The following is a 17522-nucleotide window of genomic DNA, read 5'->3' as shown; positions in this document are numbered from 1 at the left end:
TGCGAAGAGGACGGAGTTGCAAAGACTGCCACACCCTCCTTCAGGGTTGCCAAATTGAAGTGTTAATTTTATTCTTTTTGTAACGAGTTGGTCGATTTCAGTTTTTTTTTTTTTTTGCTTGTGCGGTGATTTTGGGTGCGTTTATAAGGATCGGTCTGAGCACTTGGACTGATATTAAAGCGAAGTGGATGAAAAGGGTGAGTGATTAAGGAAAGAGGGTTTCGTTCTAATCTGGCAACCCGGATTTCACTCGCGGTTTGCACGCGCACTGAGCGTGTCGTCCTGGGGTAAATCTGTCTGTACTGACCAGCGCGTGAGCGTCTGTGTGTGTGCGCATGTGTGTGTGCGCGCACGCGCGCCAGTTGTGCCAGCTGTTTGATTGAAAGGAGCCGTGTTGTTGAGATGTTCTGCCATGTTCACCACATCATCACCTGTTAGTGGATCGAATCCCGCCGAGCTGTGAGGGCTGGGACACCGGTGCAGATGGCCAAGAGGAGCACTCTCTTCATCCGGATTGTGGAAGGCAAAAATTTGCCCATCAAGGATATGTGAGTAACTGTTTAATGTCATTTCCGGGGAGGATTTTTGTTTGAACCTTTGAGGATAGAGTTCAAGACTTACCTCTTGTCCAAGAGGACTCACCTGTTAGTGACATGGTGATTGTGGAATTCAATTTTACCCAGAACAAAATATTCCAAAAATGGAGATCCTACTGTTTTTCAAAACATGTACATCTATTTGTTTTTAATGTATTTAATTTTTTACTTTCATTTTCCATCCATCCATCCATCCATCCATAAATTGCTCCTTAATCACCAATTTCAGATCACTTATTCCTACTATGGTGTTTGCCAGAAACTGTCCTTATCTCATCTCATGGGGCGGCATGGTGGTGTAGTGGTTAGCGCTGTTGCCTCACAGCAAGAAGGTCTGGGTTCGAGCCCCGTGGCCGGCGAGGGCCTTTCTGTGCGGAGTTTGCATGTTCTCCCCGTGTCCGCGTGGGTTTCCTCCGGGTGCTCCGGTTTCCCCCACAGTCCAAAGACATGCAGGTTAGGTTAACTGGTGACTCTAAATTGACCGTAGGTGTGAATGGTTGTCTGTGTCTATGTGTCAGCCCTGTGATGACCTGGCGACTTGTCCAGGGTGTACCCCGCCTTTCGCCCGTAGTCAGCTGGGATAGGCTCCAGCTTGCCTGCGACCCTGTAGAAGGATAAAGCGGCTAGAGATAATGAGATGAGATGAGATCTCATCTCATCATCTCTAGCCGCTTTATCCTGTTCTACAGGGTCGCAGGCGAGCTGGAGCCTATCCCAGCAGGTACACCCTGGACGAGTCGCCAGGTCATCGCCGGCTGACACATAGACACACCAAGCATTCACACACCTTCACATTCACACTGGTCAATTACAGAGCCACCAATTAACCTAACCTGCATGCCTTGGGAAACCGGAGCACCCGGAGGAAACCCACACAGACACGTGGAGAACATGCAAACTCCACACAGAAAGGCCCTCGCTGGCTGCTGAGTTCGAACCCAGGACCGTCTTTGCTCTGAGGCGACAGCGCTAACCACTACCATCCATCCATTATCTGTAGCCGCTTTATCCTGTTCTACAGGGTCGCAGGCAAGCTGGATCCTATCCCAGCTGACTACGGGCGAAAGGCGGGGTACACCCTGGACAAGTCGCCAGGTCATCACAGGGCTGACACATAGAGACGCAACCATTCACACCGGTCAATTATAGAGCCACCAATTAGCCTAACCTGCATGCCTTGGGAAACCGGAGCACCCGGAGGAAACCCACGCAGACACGTGGAGAAGATGCAAACTCCGCACAGAAAGGCCCTCGCCGGCCGCTGAGCTCGAACACAGGATCCTCTTGCTGTGAGGCGACAGTGCTAACCACTGCCATTCATCCATTATCTGTAGCCGCCTTATCCTGTTCTACAGGGTCGCAGGCAAGCTGGAGCCTATCCCAGCTGACTACGGGCAAGAGGCGGGGTACACCCTGGACAAGTCGCCAGGTCATCACATGGCTGGGCTGACACATAGACAATCATTCGCACTCACATTCACACCGGTCAATTATAGAGCCACCAATTAGCCTAACCTTGGGAAACCAGAGTACCCGGAGGAAACCCACACGGACATGGGGAGAACATACAAACTCCACACAGAAAGGCCCTCGCCGGCTGCTGAGCTCGAACACAGGACCTTCTCGCTGTGAGGCGACAGCGCTAATCACTACACCACCGTGCCGCCAATACAACAACATTAATCTGTCAAATGTGACTGAAAATAGGCATGACACTTTTAAAAAGATGGTATTATTTAATGTTGCAGCCTCCTTCAAATCATAACACTGAGACATATGTACTATTTTTTGCTTTCTGTTTCTGATGAGGAAATAGCTGGATCCTGTGTTAAATGCCGGGTAACATAGAACTACAAATGTCCAAAAAAAAAAATCCTGGTTAAAGTTGTAAATTCCCTTCAGATTTGAATAGAAGAATGAGCTCTGTTTAACACAAAAGGTTTCATAAAATATACTTTTTTTGAGCTTGAAAAAAACATCATGCACTGTTCACAGTTCTTGTCAAGCGTAATGATAATGTGTCTCTGGAAAACAGCATGATGGATAGAGCTTAATTCCTGTTAATGGATTCTGCGTAGCGAGTGCATGTTTCATAGGAACTGTTTGGTATTAACGTGTAAGCACACATCAGATGAGTCCCTAAATATTTGCTCCAGGTGACGTGATGATAAAAAATCAAGCACATCCACTGGATAGTGCTGCCCATTTATTTCTGGCAGGTCTTCGAACCAGAATTGAAACAAGTCCTGTTTTTGACTTGTTCTCATGGGCATTGGTTATGAAACCCGTTTTCGCCCACAACCTCAGGCAGTGTCTTTCTGTGTTGCGTTAAACAAAGATCTGCTTCACAGTCGGACAAATAAGGCTCCGTTAATTAGACATTTCTGCTGCCCACTGACCCATGATGCTGAAGTTTTGGAAAGATTTTGAGAATGCCCCAGTTTGTGTTCTCTTGTTTGTAGGCTTGGTGAAGTACCTGCATATATGTGTGTGTGTGTGTGTGTGTACACTGGCGCTGAGGGACAGATGTCGTGTGGAGTGTTTACACTGACACTGTGGTGACTTTGCCAAGCGGCGCGGCAACAGATTGCATCCGAGCGGCTTTGCTGACAGCCCTTACGCACACACCCGCACTTGGGAATATGAGAAATGTTGTTCCATCTGCAGAATTATTTCAAAGAAAAGAGCAGTTGTGTATATAAAAGGACTTGAGCGATCAAAGTCCTGCGTTTGTTTTTATGAGACATCATAAAAACTAAATAAAGCCTGTATTTATTATGCGTTGGCCATAATTTCTGTGAGACCATTTGAAACATTCAGTTGTGCATCATTTCAGTGACCGTACTTATTTTCATGTTGAATATAGCTCATTGTAGTTAATGCACATTCCTCTCCTGGCCTGCTGGCATTCAGTATTAGTTGATTGTCTGTCGGTCTGTCAGCAGATGGCTCAGATAGTCTCACACGGCCTTTAAAAAGTTCAGTGGTTGGCTTTGGTACAGGATGGGTGGCTGGACTTTGTTTTCCTTAAGACTGTCCAGAGGTGCATTCCAAAAGAGTGTGTGTGTGAGAGAGAGAGAGAGAGTGTGTGTGTGTAGGGGCTGGTGTGTGTTTTTATACTCTTCCAGGGACCAAATGTGACCTTTTTTTAGTTTCTTTTATTTACTGAGTTTAAGGTTATAATTAAATTTAGGTGTAGGCATCAGTCAGTTAGCTGCAATAGTAGTTGTCCGACTTGTGCCCTCATTTTAAGGACTCGTGACTTGACTTGGACTTGAGCACTCAGTGCGTTTACATGCACATCCAAATCGAGCTACTGTCGGTAATCGAGCTAAGGGTCCCAGCAGGGGTGCCAGAGACTACGTAGCTCGGTAGGGTATACATGCACTAAGTAGCTCGGCTACAATCGCATAATCTAGGTCGCGTAGCTCGATTATGAGAAATCCAGTTCGGTTCGATTTCAGCTGAGCTAAGGTGTTTCCATGGCATTTAGAACTTCGATTTCAGTCGAGCTACGGCAGAAATTCGATTTTCTCTATGTGCATGTAAACGCACTGAGTGATGACTCGGACTCGTGCATTGACTGACTGCATTCGGACTTGTAAATTGGAGACTCGGACTCGGATTTTTTCTTTATTTTTTTTTGTAACGTGCCATAATAACTTGGCATAAGATATTTATATCTACATTTAATTTTTGTACTAATTTTATGCAAGAGTGTCAGACCTGCGCACCTTGGCACATGCATCAGATAGACTCTTGGGCGTGCTCTGGACAGCGTGCGCGCCAAGTGGACTCTCGCGCACGCTATAAACGACTTGCACCTGCACAGGATTAAGGTGCAATCAGCACGCCTATATAAAAACCGTGAAAACACACTTACTTTGCGAAGTATTGAGTTGCGTTGCTGACACATTACCGAGCCTTATTTCCTGTTTGGGGCAGCACGGTGGTGTAGTGGTTAGCACTGTCGCCTCACAGCAAGAAGGTTCTGGGTTCGAGCCCAGTGGCTAATTGGCCTTTCTGTATGGAGTTTGCATGTTCTCCCCATGCCTGGGTGGGTTTCCTCCGGGTGCTCCAGTCCAAAGACATGCAGGTTAGGCTAATTGGTGTCTCTAAATTGACAGTAGGTATGAATGTGAGCTTGAATGGTTGTTGGTCTCTGATGACCTGGCGACTTGTCCAGGGTGTACCCCGCCTCTTGCCCATAGTCAGCTGGGATAGGCTGGCGGACTCTCCTGCACAGGATAAAGGCGCAATCGGCGTGCCTACAGTATATAAAAACTGTGAAAATGCACTTACTTTGCGAAGAATTGACGTGTTGCTGACACATTACCGAGCCTTATTTCCTTGTTTGGGTTCCTGATCCCTGATTTCCTGTTTCTCGTCTTTGATTCTGCCGAGTCTACGATAGCCTGTTTGTGCCTCGCGCGACCTACTGCCTGTTTCACCGTTTTACGATTTTGCCTGCCGTTCTGGATTGTTTGCCTGTCTTTACTTGTATTAATAAACACACCTTCTGCACTTATATCCGTCTCCCAACCGTCTCTGACAGAATACTTCACACTCCTTGACAAAGAGAAGCACATTCACCTGTTCATACGTCATGTTCAGGAACAAACTAATGTTAATGGTGCCGAAACAGCCACCGTCAAATGGTGCGGTTGGAGTGTTGGACTCGACTCGGACTTGAACACTGGGGATTCGAGACTGGACTCGGACTTGAGGTTTAGTGACTCGACTACAACATTGTCATGATGTCAGTGGAAGGTCTTGACAAGGATTGTAAGACGCGTATGTGTGCGCGCACGTGCACCTTACATTTGCTATCATCTTTCTGCAGGCACTGTGCAGACGAACACATGTGGTTCAACTGCCGAGCCATGCAGCTGTCTGTTGTAACACCTGTGTCTGACATACATTTTTTTTTTCACTCTTACACTTATAGGCATAGATGAATCACCTTATCCACTAGTACATTCCCCTTTATTGTGCGTGCGTGCACACACACGGCATAGTGAATACTCGCACCTCTGGCAGTCATGACTCCCTCGACGAAGGTCTTCATGCTGTCAATGGCACTCCCTCTATATGTACCTCGCATTAGTTATGAAAAGACTGCTGCTCCAGGTTTCTAATTACTCTGATCAGGTTTGCAGGCGTGCCACTGCTGGAGTGAAAAAGCAATACACAGCCAGAATGAGGGATTTGGACTGACATGACTAATAATACCCAGCAAACAATGGCAACATCAGAGATGATGTGATTAGCCAGAGAAACTCTATGTTGTGTTAATGGTTTAATCGTTGCAATTTCATTGCAGGTGGTTAGTGCTGTAGCATTGCCTTTCTACAAAATACATCTTATAAATTATGTATGCGGGTCTGTCTCAGAAACTGGCTACTGTGGGGGTCCCCCACTAAATATACTCAGTCAGTAAACTATACGGTTTTGAATGGTGATGTTGGTTTTAATTTGAAATAAAATGATGAAAGAAATCATACAGATAAAACTAAATCTTTATTCAGAATTTGGCAAAAATTCTGCAAATTTGTGGAAAAATGGCGGCTTGATCTGGGACATGATAAATGCTTGACTACATCGCATTCCCGTAAAAAGGTTGTAGTCCACCGAAAAGTCTACAGTTATCAGTAATTATATTTTAAGTTGTAACTCTATCCACCTAAGGATTGGTGCGCTCACAGAATAATCCTAACCGTAATAAAACATCATGCAAAATATTTCATCACCGTTGTAACTCCATTTTCCGCAGACCCAAAACCAATATGATCGTGTGTTTTGACTAAACGGAAAGCCTCAGGGTCGAGGTCACGACCTCACCAAAAGCAGTAACTTAAAATCACTACGCCATATAAAAATTTAGTTTTAAATCTGCGATTTTGTTTTTTAAAACGAAAGCTGAAAGTTAGGTATAGAATACATTTCTTACAGAATATGTTACGATGGTAGCTGGTCTTGTATGAATTTCTGAGCTATAAAATTGAGTTGTGGTGTATTTTTTACCGTAGCGTGTTATTTGTGTGCGGGGAAGGACACACATTAACAATTTGCGTGTGTAGAATGGAATTTTCCACTCCAACAGTTAGAAGTTGATCGTGCTTCCATTTGCGGTCTTTCTGTTACGCGGGTGATCTGTTCGGACGTTATCACTGAAAAGGTGAGTTTTGACAGTTTTATTTTGTTTTAGTCTTGCGGTATAAGGCAATAGAATGTTTCTTTTTCATCTTACTTTCATATTTCGTAGTGTTTGCGTATTTTTGGCCAATATTTTGCAACCACGGTCAATTTAAATCGAACTTTTGATAGAATCTACAGCCAGTCATTTTGCCCCGGCCCCGCCTCACGCTCCGTCCGGTGCGGTAGTGATGTCCCGTTGCTCGCACGCCGCAGCAGAGACCCGCGCGACCTTCAGCCGGTACAGTCGCTGTTCTTTTACCAGCGCCTTTATTCTCATCTTTCCGGTGTGTCCTTGATTTTTCCATTGTGTCCTATTTCGCCATATCAAATCCCCAAAATGTATCATATTATTCATATTTAAGTGAATAATCAATTCAGTCATCATAACTTGGCATTTTTAACCCAAGCAATCAAAAAGAGGAAATGTATTCAATATTTTCACTCATCAGTGAAGGAGGAGCTTTAATTCTTCATGATGGAGTTATTTTAGATGGAAATCAATTTTACAAAAGCATTTGAATTGTAATCAAAAAAAGTTCCACAGTGGAGGCCAGATAAAGCAAGACGCTCTCTTTATTCTTATTAAACATGACAAAAGAAACATTGAGTGTTAGGTAAATGCAAAAAAAAAGTAAAATTAGAGAATTTATTTTTTGACCATCATAATGTCCCAAATGAGAGACCGGTTTCTGAGACGGACCCTCATGGGCCTTTCCCAAAACGATATTCCACATCCCGTTTTGAAAGATCTAAAATATAGCTATAAAAGACTCTGAGGTACACTAAAGCCTTAAAGGGACCCAGAAGTCTTCAACTGTATTGGAAAATGATGAATAGTTTCTGGTCAGTTTATACTCAACATCTGAGTCATGACCTGTCATGTTTGTGATGACCTCAGTGCTTGGTGTTTAAACCCATGGTCATTCATGACTGGTGCACTTTGTTGGCATCACTAAAGGAATTAGAATAGGACTGCAGTGCATATGTGTGACTTTAAGGGAACGAACCTCCCTTTTTTGTCATGTGTGACATTTAAAGCATGTTTTTGAGTGAGCAGTCAGACACATTTATCAGTTTATCTGTTTGCGTCTGTCTATCTCTCAGGCCATCCGTTTGTAACTCGATCTATGTGTATATCTTGACTGGAGGCTGCTTTGAACTGATGCTCTCCAAAGGCTTCACTAGGGACTCCTTCATGTACCGTAGGCGTAGCCTTTGGCACAGGCTTTAACACACCAAAGAATTCACATCTCTACCTGTGGCACATGGGATGAAAGAGCAATAGGAGCAGGAAAGAAAAGAAATCCCTGCTTTTGTGTTAAGATTTTCATTACAGGTCTACAGATAAAGGCTGTATTTTGTCCAGCGACAATTGGAATTGTCATTCCAATCAAGCGTGGGCTGCCTAGAGCAATTTTGGGACTTAAAAATCCAGAGAGTATTGTGTCACCTGCCAGTCTGATAACAATGGGACTTGGTTATTGGCTTAATAGGCTATTTTATGAAAACTTTTTGGTCATATGTTTTAAATCAAGTCCATTACTCAGTTCATCCTTATTTGAAAAGTTATGGGAATTTACCTCTTTAACCAGTGCTTTTTACATTTTTCATTCTGCATTAATTGCTGTTACTATTCCTCTTGTAGAACTGGAAGCAGTGATCCATATTGCATCGTGAGAATTGACAATGAAGCCATTATAAGGTACAGCATGACTGATTTTTCTGTTTTCTCCATGCTCATGTTTGGACCCTTTTTCATCTCCCCTTAGATGATTAGTGTAGATTTAAAAGGCTCTCTGCACCAAATCTTATTTTCATTCCAGTCAACATAATTGAAATCCGGACTATTATTTGCACAGAATAAACTGCTGAGGGCAACAGTGCGGAAAAGAGCAGATACTGTGATTGGTTGTACTGTGCACTGTGATGAAATATCGCTTTATTTATCAATGACGTCTCAACCGCCTGTGTTCTATCGAGACCCCAGGAGCGGCCTCCGCAAATCAAAATGAATCATGCTTCATGCTGAAAAGTCCATTAAGGAGGTGTCATCACATCAGTATCAGCACTAAATGACTCAGGTTCTGCTTATGTTTCTCATTGCAATAGTCTAAAAATGGGATTCTTTCATATCCTGTAATTAAAAATGGTGAAATGATATTCTGCGCTGACACTGCTGGGTAATGAGAGCTCTTAGTCATGAGGCATCAAATGTGTGTATGAATCACAAAACGCACGGCATTCCACTGAAACTAGAAAATGACCTCTCCGTTTCATGCTTACACTGGCATTCCAGTCTACAGTACACTGGAAAAAAAACAAAACAAATTGTTTACGAAACATTTTATGGAAAACATTCACGACAGTTTCATATAAAACTAGTTAAATTGACAGTTTCTTTCATGTAAATGCAGGAAGGGTTTTACGGAAAACACGCTAGCAAACAGATCCAAAACATAGTTGAGCGAGGTAGAGACAGGATATTAAAGGTACTCAAAATTCAAAAACATAAACGGGGTCAAAACCAGAAAAGTGATACAAAATATTATGCTTGGTAACCTCAGACGCAGGGTACAGAGTGTATACTTTGGAAAGTCTGTGTGTTATTGAGAGTCCTTTTATATATGCACTGTGACTGCACTCTAATCAGGAACAGGTGCATGGTAATTATGCCTAATGGCGTTGTGTGCATGTTGCAGTCTGCAGCACGCACTGTGCACTTTGAGCACCAACACGCATGGACGTGATGGATGTAACCAGACAACTGTTTCCCATATCAAGTTTGATATTTGATCGTAACTATATAGTGATGATGTAAAGTGAAAGTGCCGGTTCACTGCTGTCCAACAGGCACCCAGCAGAGTCACACCATAATAAATATCATGGTGTTGTTTCTGGCGCATGGCATATGGTGTCAGAAAGAAATAAATACAGTGATGCTTGAAAGTTTGCGAACCCTTTAGAATTTTCTATATTTCTGCATAAATATGACCGAAAACATCATCAGATTTTCACACAAGTTATAAAAGTAGATAAAGAGAACCCAGTTAAACAAATGAGACAAAAATATTATACTTGGTCATTTATTTATTGAGGAAAATGATCCAATATTACATATCTGTGAGTGGCAAAAGTATGTGAACCTCTAGGATTAGCAGTTAATTTGAAGGTGAAATTAGAGTCCAGTGTTTTCAATCAATGGGATGACAATCAGGTGTGAGTGGGCACCCTGTTTTATTTAAAGAACAGGGATCTATCAAAGTCTGATCTTCACAGCACGTTTGTGCAAGTGTATCGTGGCAGGAACAAAGGAGATTTCTGAGGACCTCAGAAAAAGCGCTGTTGATGCTCATCAAGCTGGAAAAGGTTACAAAACCATCTCTAAAGAGTTTGGACTCCACCAATCCACAGTCAGACAGATTGTGTACAAATGGAGGAAATTCAAGACCATTGTTACCCTCCCCAGGAGTGGTCGACCAACAAAGATCACTCCAAGAGCAAGGCATGTAATAGTCGGCAAGGTCACAAAGGACCCCCCAGGGTACCTTCTAAGCAACTGAAGGCCTCTCTCACATTGGCTAATGTTCATGAGTCCACCATCAGGAGAACACTGAACAACAATGGTGTGCATGACAGGGTTGCAAGGAGAAAGCCACTGCTCTCCAAAAAGAACACTGCTCCTCATCTGCAGTTTGCTAAAGATCACATGGACAAGTCAGAAGGCTATTGAAAAATGTTTTGTGGACGGATGAGACCAAAATAGAACTTTTTGGTTTAAATGAGAAGCATTATGTTTGGAGAAAGGAAAACACTGCATTCCAGCATAAGAACCTCATCCCATCTATGAAACATGGTGGTGGTAGTATCGTGGTTTGGGCCTGTTTTGCTGCTTCTGGGCCTGGATGGCTTGCCATCATTGATGGAACAATGAATTCTGAATTATACCAGCAAATTCTAAAGGAAAATGTCAGGACATCTGTCCATGAACTGAATCTCAAGAGAAGGTGGGTCATGCAGCAAGACAACAACCCTAAGCGCACAAGTCATTCTACCAAAGAATGGTTAAAGAAGAATAAAGTTGTTTTGGAATGGCCAAGTCAAAGTCCTGACCTTAATCCAATCGAAATGTCTTGGAACGACCTAAAGCGAGCAGTTCATATGAGGAAACCCACCAACATCCCAGAGTTGAAGCTGTTCTGTACGGAGGAACGGGCTAAAATTCCTCCAAGCCGGTGTGCAGGACTGATCAACAGTTACCGGAAACGTTTAGTTGCAGTTACTGCTGCACAAGGGGGTCACACCAGATACTGAAAGCAAAGGTTCACATAAAATGTAATGTAATATTGGATCATTTTCCTGAATAAATAAATGACCAAGTATAATATTTTTGCCTCATTTGTTTAACTGGGTTCTCTTTATCTACTTTAAGGACTTGTGTGAAAATCTGATGATGTTTTCGGTCATATTTATGCAGAAATATAGAAAATTCTAAAGGGTTCACAAACTTTCAAGCACCACTGTATGTATTTGTAACTGCGACGTGTATCTCATTATTGGTGTCACTATCACAAGACAATGCTGCAATCTATTGACGCAAAATACGCTACGCTACACTACACAGTTCTATGGTTCATATGCTATAACGTTGTTGTTGTTATTCTATTCAGGTCGATTTTGTGCTCTTGCAAATATCTTGCTCATCGGGAGCTCCACTTTTAGGCAGTTCCTAAATGTATATTACAGGGCAACTTCATAGTAATAAATCTAAAACGAACAAGCTTTGGTCAAAACTGATTAAAAACTCAAACACAAAATGAGGAACTTGGCAAATGTGAGGAACAAATTCTTAGACTTAAAAGACAATAAAACATGAATACATGGCAATAAAAGGGAACACGGTATATTTCTATATGTAGGTAGTCCCTCAATGACGAGGATGATGCCTCGTTGTGTTGTCATTTGTGTGATCGTATGTGGCTCTGAAGTCCAAAAGCTGAAGCACAAATGCGACTACACGCAGGGCAATGGACACCCGTCCGTGGCGCAGGATTTGTGGCTGCTTGGTGGCGGCATTCGCATGCAGCAGCTAGATGTCGGTGACGTCCGTTTTTCCAAATTGGAGATTGCTTTTCTGGTCAAGGCACGCCATCTGGTCCAGTCAGAGGCAGCATCCTCAAGTTGATTGGGCAAGAGGTCAGCCCACATGTAGTACGTCTTGAGGTTGTCTTTTCTTTGGGCAACCTTGATTTCGACTGCCAGATGATAGCTCCCCATAGAATATTTGCCTAGGGATTCTTGAACTGTCCATGCGGATTACATGGCCAGCCCAGTGAAGCTGGGCCTGGAGCAGTTTTGCCTCGATGCTTGTGGTATTCGCTCTGTCGAGAACAGCAGTGTTGGAGCACTTTGTACTTTACCAAGTCTGCCCATAAACTACATAACAGTTCACAGTACTATTTATATATTTTTCTTTTTGCTTGAAATTACTTCGTTAGTCTTGCTGATTCTAACACTGGAAGAAATCTACTTTTTCAGTACTTTTCTACACTGCATGGCCAAAAGTTTGTGGGCACTTGACCATCACACCTATATATGGACTTTTCCCAAAACTGTTGCCACAAAGTTGAAGGCACACAATTAGAATGTAGCTTTACAGTTTCCCTTGAATGGAAGTAAGGGGCCCAAACATGCTCCAGCACGACAGTGTCTCTGTGCACAAAGTGAGTTCCATGAAGACGTGTTTTGCCAAGTTTGGTGTGGAAGAACTCGCGAGGCCTGCACAAAGCCCTGACCTCAACCCCATGATGAATGCGGAATGGCGACTGCACCCCAGACCTCCTTGCCTGACATTGGTACCCAAACTCACTAGACCTCTTGTTGAATGAGCGCATACCCCCACAGGAAATCCTTCTCCAAAGAGTGGTGGTTATTCTTCTTATAACTGCAAAGGGGGACTAAGTCTGGAACAAGATGTTCAAGAAGCACATATTCATATGATGATAAGGTCTCATCAAACTTTTGGCCATGTACTTTGTAAACAAAAGATAGCAGTGAGATTGTTCACTAAACTTAAACCATAGGTGCTAAAGAAGGCAACTGGACTTTGCTTAAAATACTTGAAGACACTTCACCTCTCATATAAAAGGCTTCTTCAGTTCTGTTTGATTAGTGGGGAGTTCCAGGTATTTATCCTCTAGTGGACCAAAAGCAAACCTAAGGGGAGTTGTTGAGGTCACATGGGTCGTTGACACTCTCAGTCATCCTGTAGGTGTTGGGGTCACTGGAGGCTGGGTGTGAACGGTGTTAGCAGCCTAAAGGGTCGTTAGGGTGATCTGTGGGTCGTTAGCTCTCTCTGCCATCATGTGAGTCATTGAAGTCAGCTGAGTCTTGGTGTGGTCAGTTTTCTGGGAAGTGTGCCAAGGACTGCATTGTAGGTGGCTGATAAGTGGTGTCTCAGACCACCTCCTCTGTTCAGTGATGGTCATTCCAGGTTGACGAAGATGGCTTCTTTTACTCCTTTTTCAAACCATAGGTCTTCTCTGGTTAGAATGCGTACATTGCAGTCCTGAAACGAGTGTCCTTTGTTATTGAAATGAAGATAGACTGCAGAGTCCTGGCCTGAGGAACTGGCTGTCCTGTGTTGAGCCATGTGCCTGTGAAGTGGTTGTTTTGTTTCTCCAATATACAAGTCTGTGTATTCCTTACTGCATTGACTTGCGTACACTACATTATCCTGTTTTGCGTCTGGGTATCCTGTCCTGAGGAACTGCTAACACTGTTCACATCCGGCATCCAGTGACCCTAATACCTACAGGATGACTGAGGCCCTGTCCACACGGCAATGGATTCAGGTGACTCCGATACAATTGCTTATCGTTTAGGCCTGGCGTCCACATGGCACCGGCATTTTGGGTGCCCAAAACGCAATCTTTTTGAGAACGGGTTCCAGAGTGGAAAGATCTGGCAACGTTGCCGTTGTGAAGTCGTCTGGATGAGTAGAACGGATTTGTTTACGATGACGTCACAACCACATGACTGTGAGTGCTTCACGCCGGGTAGAAGTGTAACGAACTCGATGCGAGTTGTCAACAAATCCTGTAACTTGGTTCATGAAACGTGCTTACAAAATATTTTCACTGTGAATATTTATTGTGTAATGGTGCAAAGTGAGAGAGAGAGAGACTCTGCCCTTAGGGCAGAGTCAATCCCGCCAGCAAAAATAGGGAAAAAAAGGAGCGATCTCACCTCTTCAGATGTTGGTTTAAGTCCTACAATACATTCCTCAAAAAGGGCATAGAAGAGCAAATTAATCCATCAACGTGTAGCATTCAATTTATTCCGGACCATTAAAGATGCCGCCTTCCGCGTAGAATCATACGTCGTCCTCGCCGCCATATTGGATAGGTCAAAGCGGAGAATAAAGATTCATGTGCTGCGTTTAACTGTACCAACAGGTTTACCGTCCAAACGAGATCACATGGGATTACCTTTCACAGGTGAGAAACAACAAATTAATCCATCAACGTGTATCATTCAATTTATTCCGGACCATTAAAGACGCCGCCTTCCGCGTAGAATCATACGTCATCCTCGCCGCCATATTGGATAGGTCAAAGCGGAGAATAAAGATTAGCTGCGTTTAACTGTATCAACAGGTTTGCCGTCCAAACGAGATCACATGGGATTACCTTTCACAGGTGAGACTGGAAAAATACTTTTCATTGTATTTGGTCATTATAACGTAATTTTACGAACAGATTTTTCTGACTTTGTGGCTAATATGAAGTCTCGCACATAATAGTTTATGCGCATGCGTCCTTACTTCTTCTATTGTTCTGGTGTCTCCGAAGGGACCATCTTACAGCGCCCCTAGAGGTGTGGCATGTGTATTGCATCGTTTTCAGCAAGCGTTGCGTTGCCATATGGACCTGATATTTTACTGATCGTTGCCCATTTGGACGCGATATATTTTTAAATAACATCTCGTTGCCGTTGTCGTGTGGATGTAGCCTCAGAGTGTCAACACTCCATGTGATCTTAACGACTCTCCTTAGGGTTGCTTTTGGTCCACTAGAGGATAAACACCTGGAACTCCTCACTAGTCTGAAGAAGGCTTTCGGATGAGAGGTGAAACATCTTCAAGAATTTCAAGCAAGTCCAGTTGCCTTCTTTAGCACCCACGGTTTACGATGACCTGGATGACTGAGACCTTCACAGACATATTTGCTAAACTTATTGCTAGCCATCTTGGATTTGGCTTAACAGTTCCCCTGCAGCCTGTGAGTTTTCTTTCAATTGCAAGGAAAACTTTGAAACAAGCCTTTCCTCCAGACGGGCTCCAAAAGACTCTCAAACAACCCCACTCTCATAACGTAATCGCCTTTTAAGGAAAGGAGGCAGACCAGAGCAGGCCACTTCTGGCTGAGGTTGGAGCCTATTTCTGAACTAGGAAATGCTTTTATTTTTCAGCATAAACTCTCTTAATTTTGTTTTTTGGATAATTAAGGCTACATTTCTTGAAGGGGTTCTATTAGCAACCATTTCTGAAAGGGGAAACCCTCAGTAGTAGGGTACTATAAGAGTACAAACTAAACCAAAGAACTCTTTAGGGGTCAAGATTTGACCTATAGAGTATAATGTAAGAGTCTTGTGAATTTAAATATGTTTGTTTAAAACTGTGCAAAATGTATACGAAGGAAAATGGCCCAGTTAGATCAGTCATACCCCAAAGTATTTCGAAATCAGTTAAGATTACATGTTCAACTACTGCAGTCATAACTCACATTAATGATTGTCTTTTAGTCATGTAATTTGTAATCCGTAACAGTTCTTTGGTCACTGGGAATACATATTACAAAGTGTAAAAAGTGCAACAATGCGAATATTTCTAACTATAAGCAAAATATTTTAGTACCGGTCAGCACTTTGCACATAAAATAGTGCTAATTGGTAACTATTCTTAGCGATTTACCCTGTTTTTAACTGAAATGTTGCTTCAGCAGTGCTTCAAGATTGTGTGGTTGGTTTTTTTGGTTAGTTTTTAAAAAAAATACCTTTCCTACTCAGGACGGCGACAATATGGAAGACGCTGTCCCCTTTCTGGGGAGAGGAATACAATGTCCATGTTCCACCTTCCTTTCACACTATGTCCCTGTATGTGATGGATGAGGACAATCTGAGGTCAGGATCTCCGTGCGCGTCACACGCACAAACACTGCCATATCCTCTTCACTTTACTACTTGAACACCACTGTTTGTTTATCATGTTCGTTCATGATGTGCTAATAATAAATCATTCATATGCCTTTTGCTAATTAGTGTCTCTGTATTCTGTACAGTGTATATACAGTATGACCTAGAGATAATTTATTAATTTAACACTGCGAGTACGTTCACATGTTATTTGATCTGGCTTGGTTCCAGCCGTGATGACGTCATTGGAAAAGTTTCGATCAGCAAAGAGGCACTCAGTGTCAACCCACAAGGTAAGACATTTCCTATGGAGATTTTTTATTTATTTTTTTCTCCTTCAAGATGTTTCCTCTGAACTGCTGTTTATCATGATGATGATTTCGCTGGTCAGCTCAGAATGACCCACAATGACTTGGTAGATCACATGAGTCTGGGTTTCCATCACCAGACTTTTGCAAATTTACCCAGTGACTGCAGAATACAGGAAGTCAAGGGGTTGTCTTACTTCCTCTGAATTGACTGGAATACTTCTTCTTGTCCAGCTTGGGTTTTTCCAATATATAGTAGATGTGCACTATATAGAGGGGGAAAAAATGTATTTTGGTGACTGTTATATAATTGATTGCAAAACGCCTTGCTTTATTTATTTATTTATTTATTTATTTGAAGCATTTTATTTGTTTTTTTTAATACCTCAATTTGCTCCAGGCAGCAACTAGATAGGCAGTAACTCAAAAATCAATTAAAATTTACTGAATCATGATTCACTAACGATTCGCTAACGATACCTAATTATACCCCCTCTCCGAAGGGGGGGGGGGGGGGGGGGGGGGTATACCGGTTTACCGCTGTCCATATTCCCATCCGTCCGAAGCACCCTTTTTCTCAGCAACCACAGATCATAGCCACTTGGTACCAAACTTCAGCTTGGGGTTCTATACAGTACCGTGTATACCATTTTCAGGTCTGTCCCACATCGACTTCCTGTTTACCGACTGAATGTATTTACGAAACACACAGCATAGATTTTCAAAATTTTCATAACGTTTTTCTCAGCAACTACGAATCACAACTGCTTGATATTTGGTACCGAGCTTCAGCTTGGGGTTCTATACCGTGTATACCGTTTTCAGGTCTGTCGCACATCGACTTCCTGTTTACCGACTGAATATATTTACGAAACCTATAGTGTGGATTTTGACGCTATTTCAAGAAGCAAAATGCGATTTCAAAATGACAGTTTACCGGGATGCTATTTGAAATCCCTGGGGAGAGACACGGCTCTTTACTTATTTGCTTCAGGGTTCATTATTTGTTGAAGTCAACATTCATAATAAGTGTCCTATTCCTTCGATTGCTTGCATTCTGATATAAGCAAGAGTGGGGGGATACGTAAGTGAGCAGTAGCTCATAGTTGATCTTGTTTCATCTCGATAACCCTGAATGCATAACAAATTTTGACAAACGGCATAATTTTGACATTAAAAATTCGATTCGGTATTCGGAGCTGTACGTGGGCACAGCCGTGTTTGTGGT

At 42.8% G+C, this 17522-nt stretch overlaps 1 protein-coding gene across 3 annotated transcripts in view; it reads left to right on the top strand.

Moving 5' to 3' along the window:
• The first annotated feature begins 267 nt into the window (after positions 1–267).
• Positions 268–17522, top strand: part of rasa4 (RAS p21 protein activator 4) — an 80857-nt gene continuing 63602 nt past the window's right edge. For 2 of the 3 annotated variants that reach the window (XM_060913406.1, XM_060913407.1), the window contains exons 1-4: positions 268–548; positions 8440–8496; positions 15861–15974; positions 16218–16279. In XM_060913406.1, the coding sequence (XP_060769389.1) occupies positions 484–548; positions 8440–8496; positions 15861–15974; positions 16218–16279 (298 nt within the window). In that variant the 5' untranslated portion in view covers positions 268–483. The remainder of the gene's footprint in view (positions 549–8439; positions 8497–15860; positions 15975–16217; positions 16280–17522) is intronic. The other variant, XM_060913404.1, reaches the window with a different exon arrangement.

The sequence above is a fragment of the Neoarius graeffei genome, chromosome 28, assembly GCF_027579695.1.
Source record: "Neoarius graeffei isolate fNeoGra1 chromosome 28, fNeoGra1.pri, whole genome shotgun sequence".
In the NCBI taxonomy this organism is placed as follows: domain Eukaryota; kingdom Metazoa; phylum Chordata; class Actinopteri; order Siluriformes; family Ariidae; genus Neoarius; species Neoarius graeffei.
Note: the sequence above shows the minus strand (reverse complement) of the source record. Positions and strands in the feature narration are given on the sequence as shown.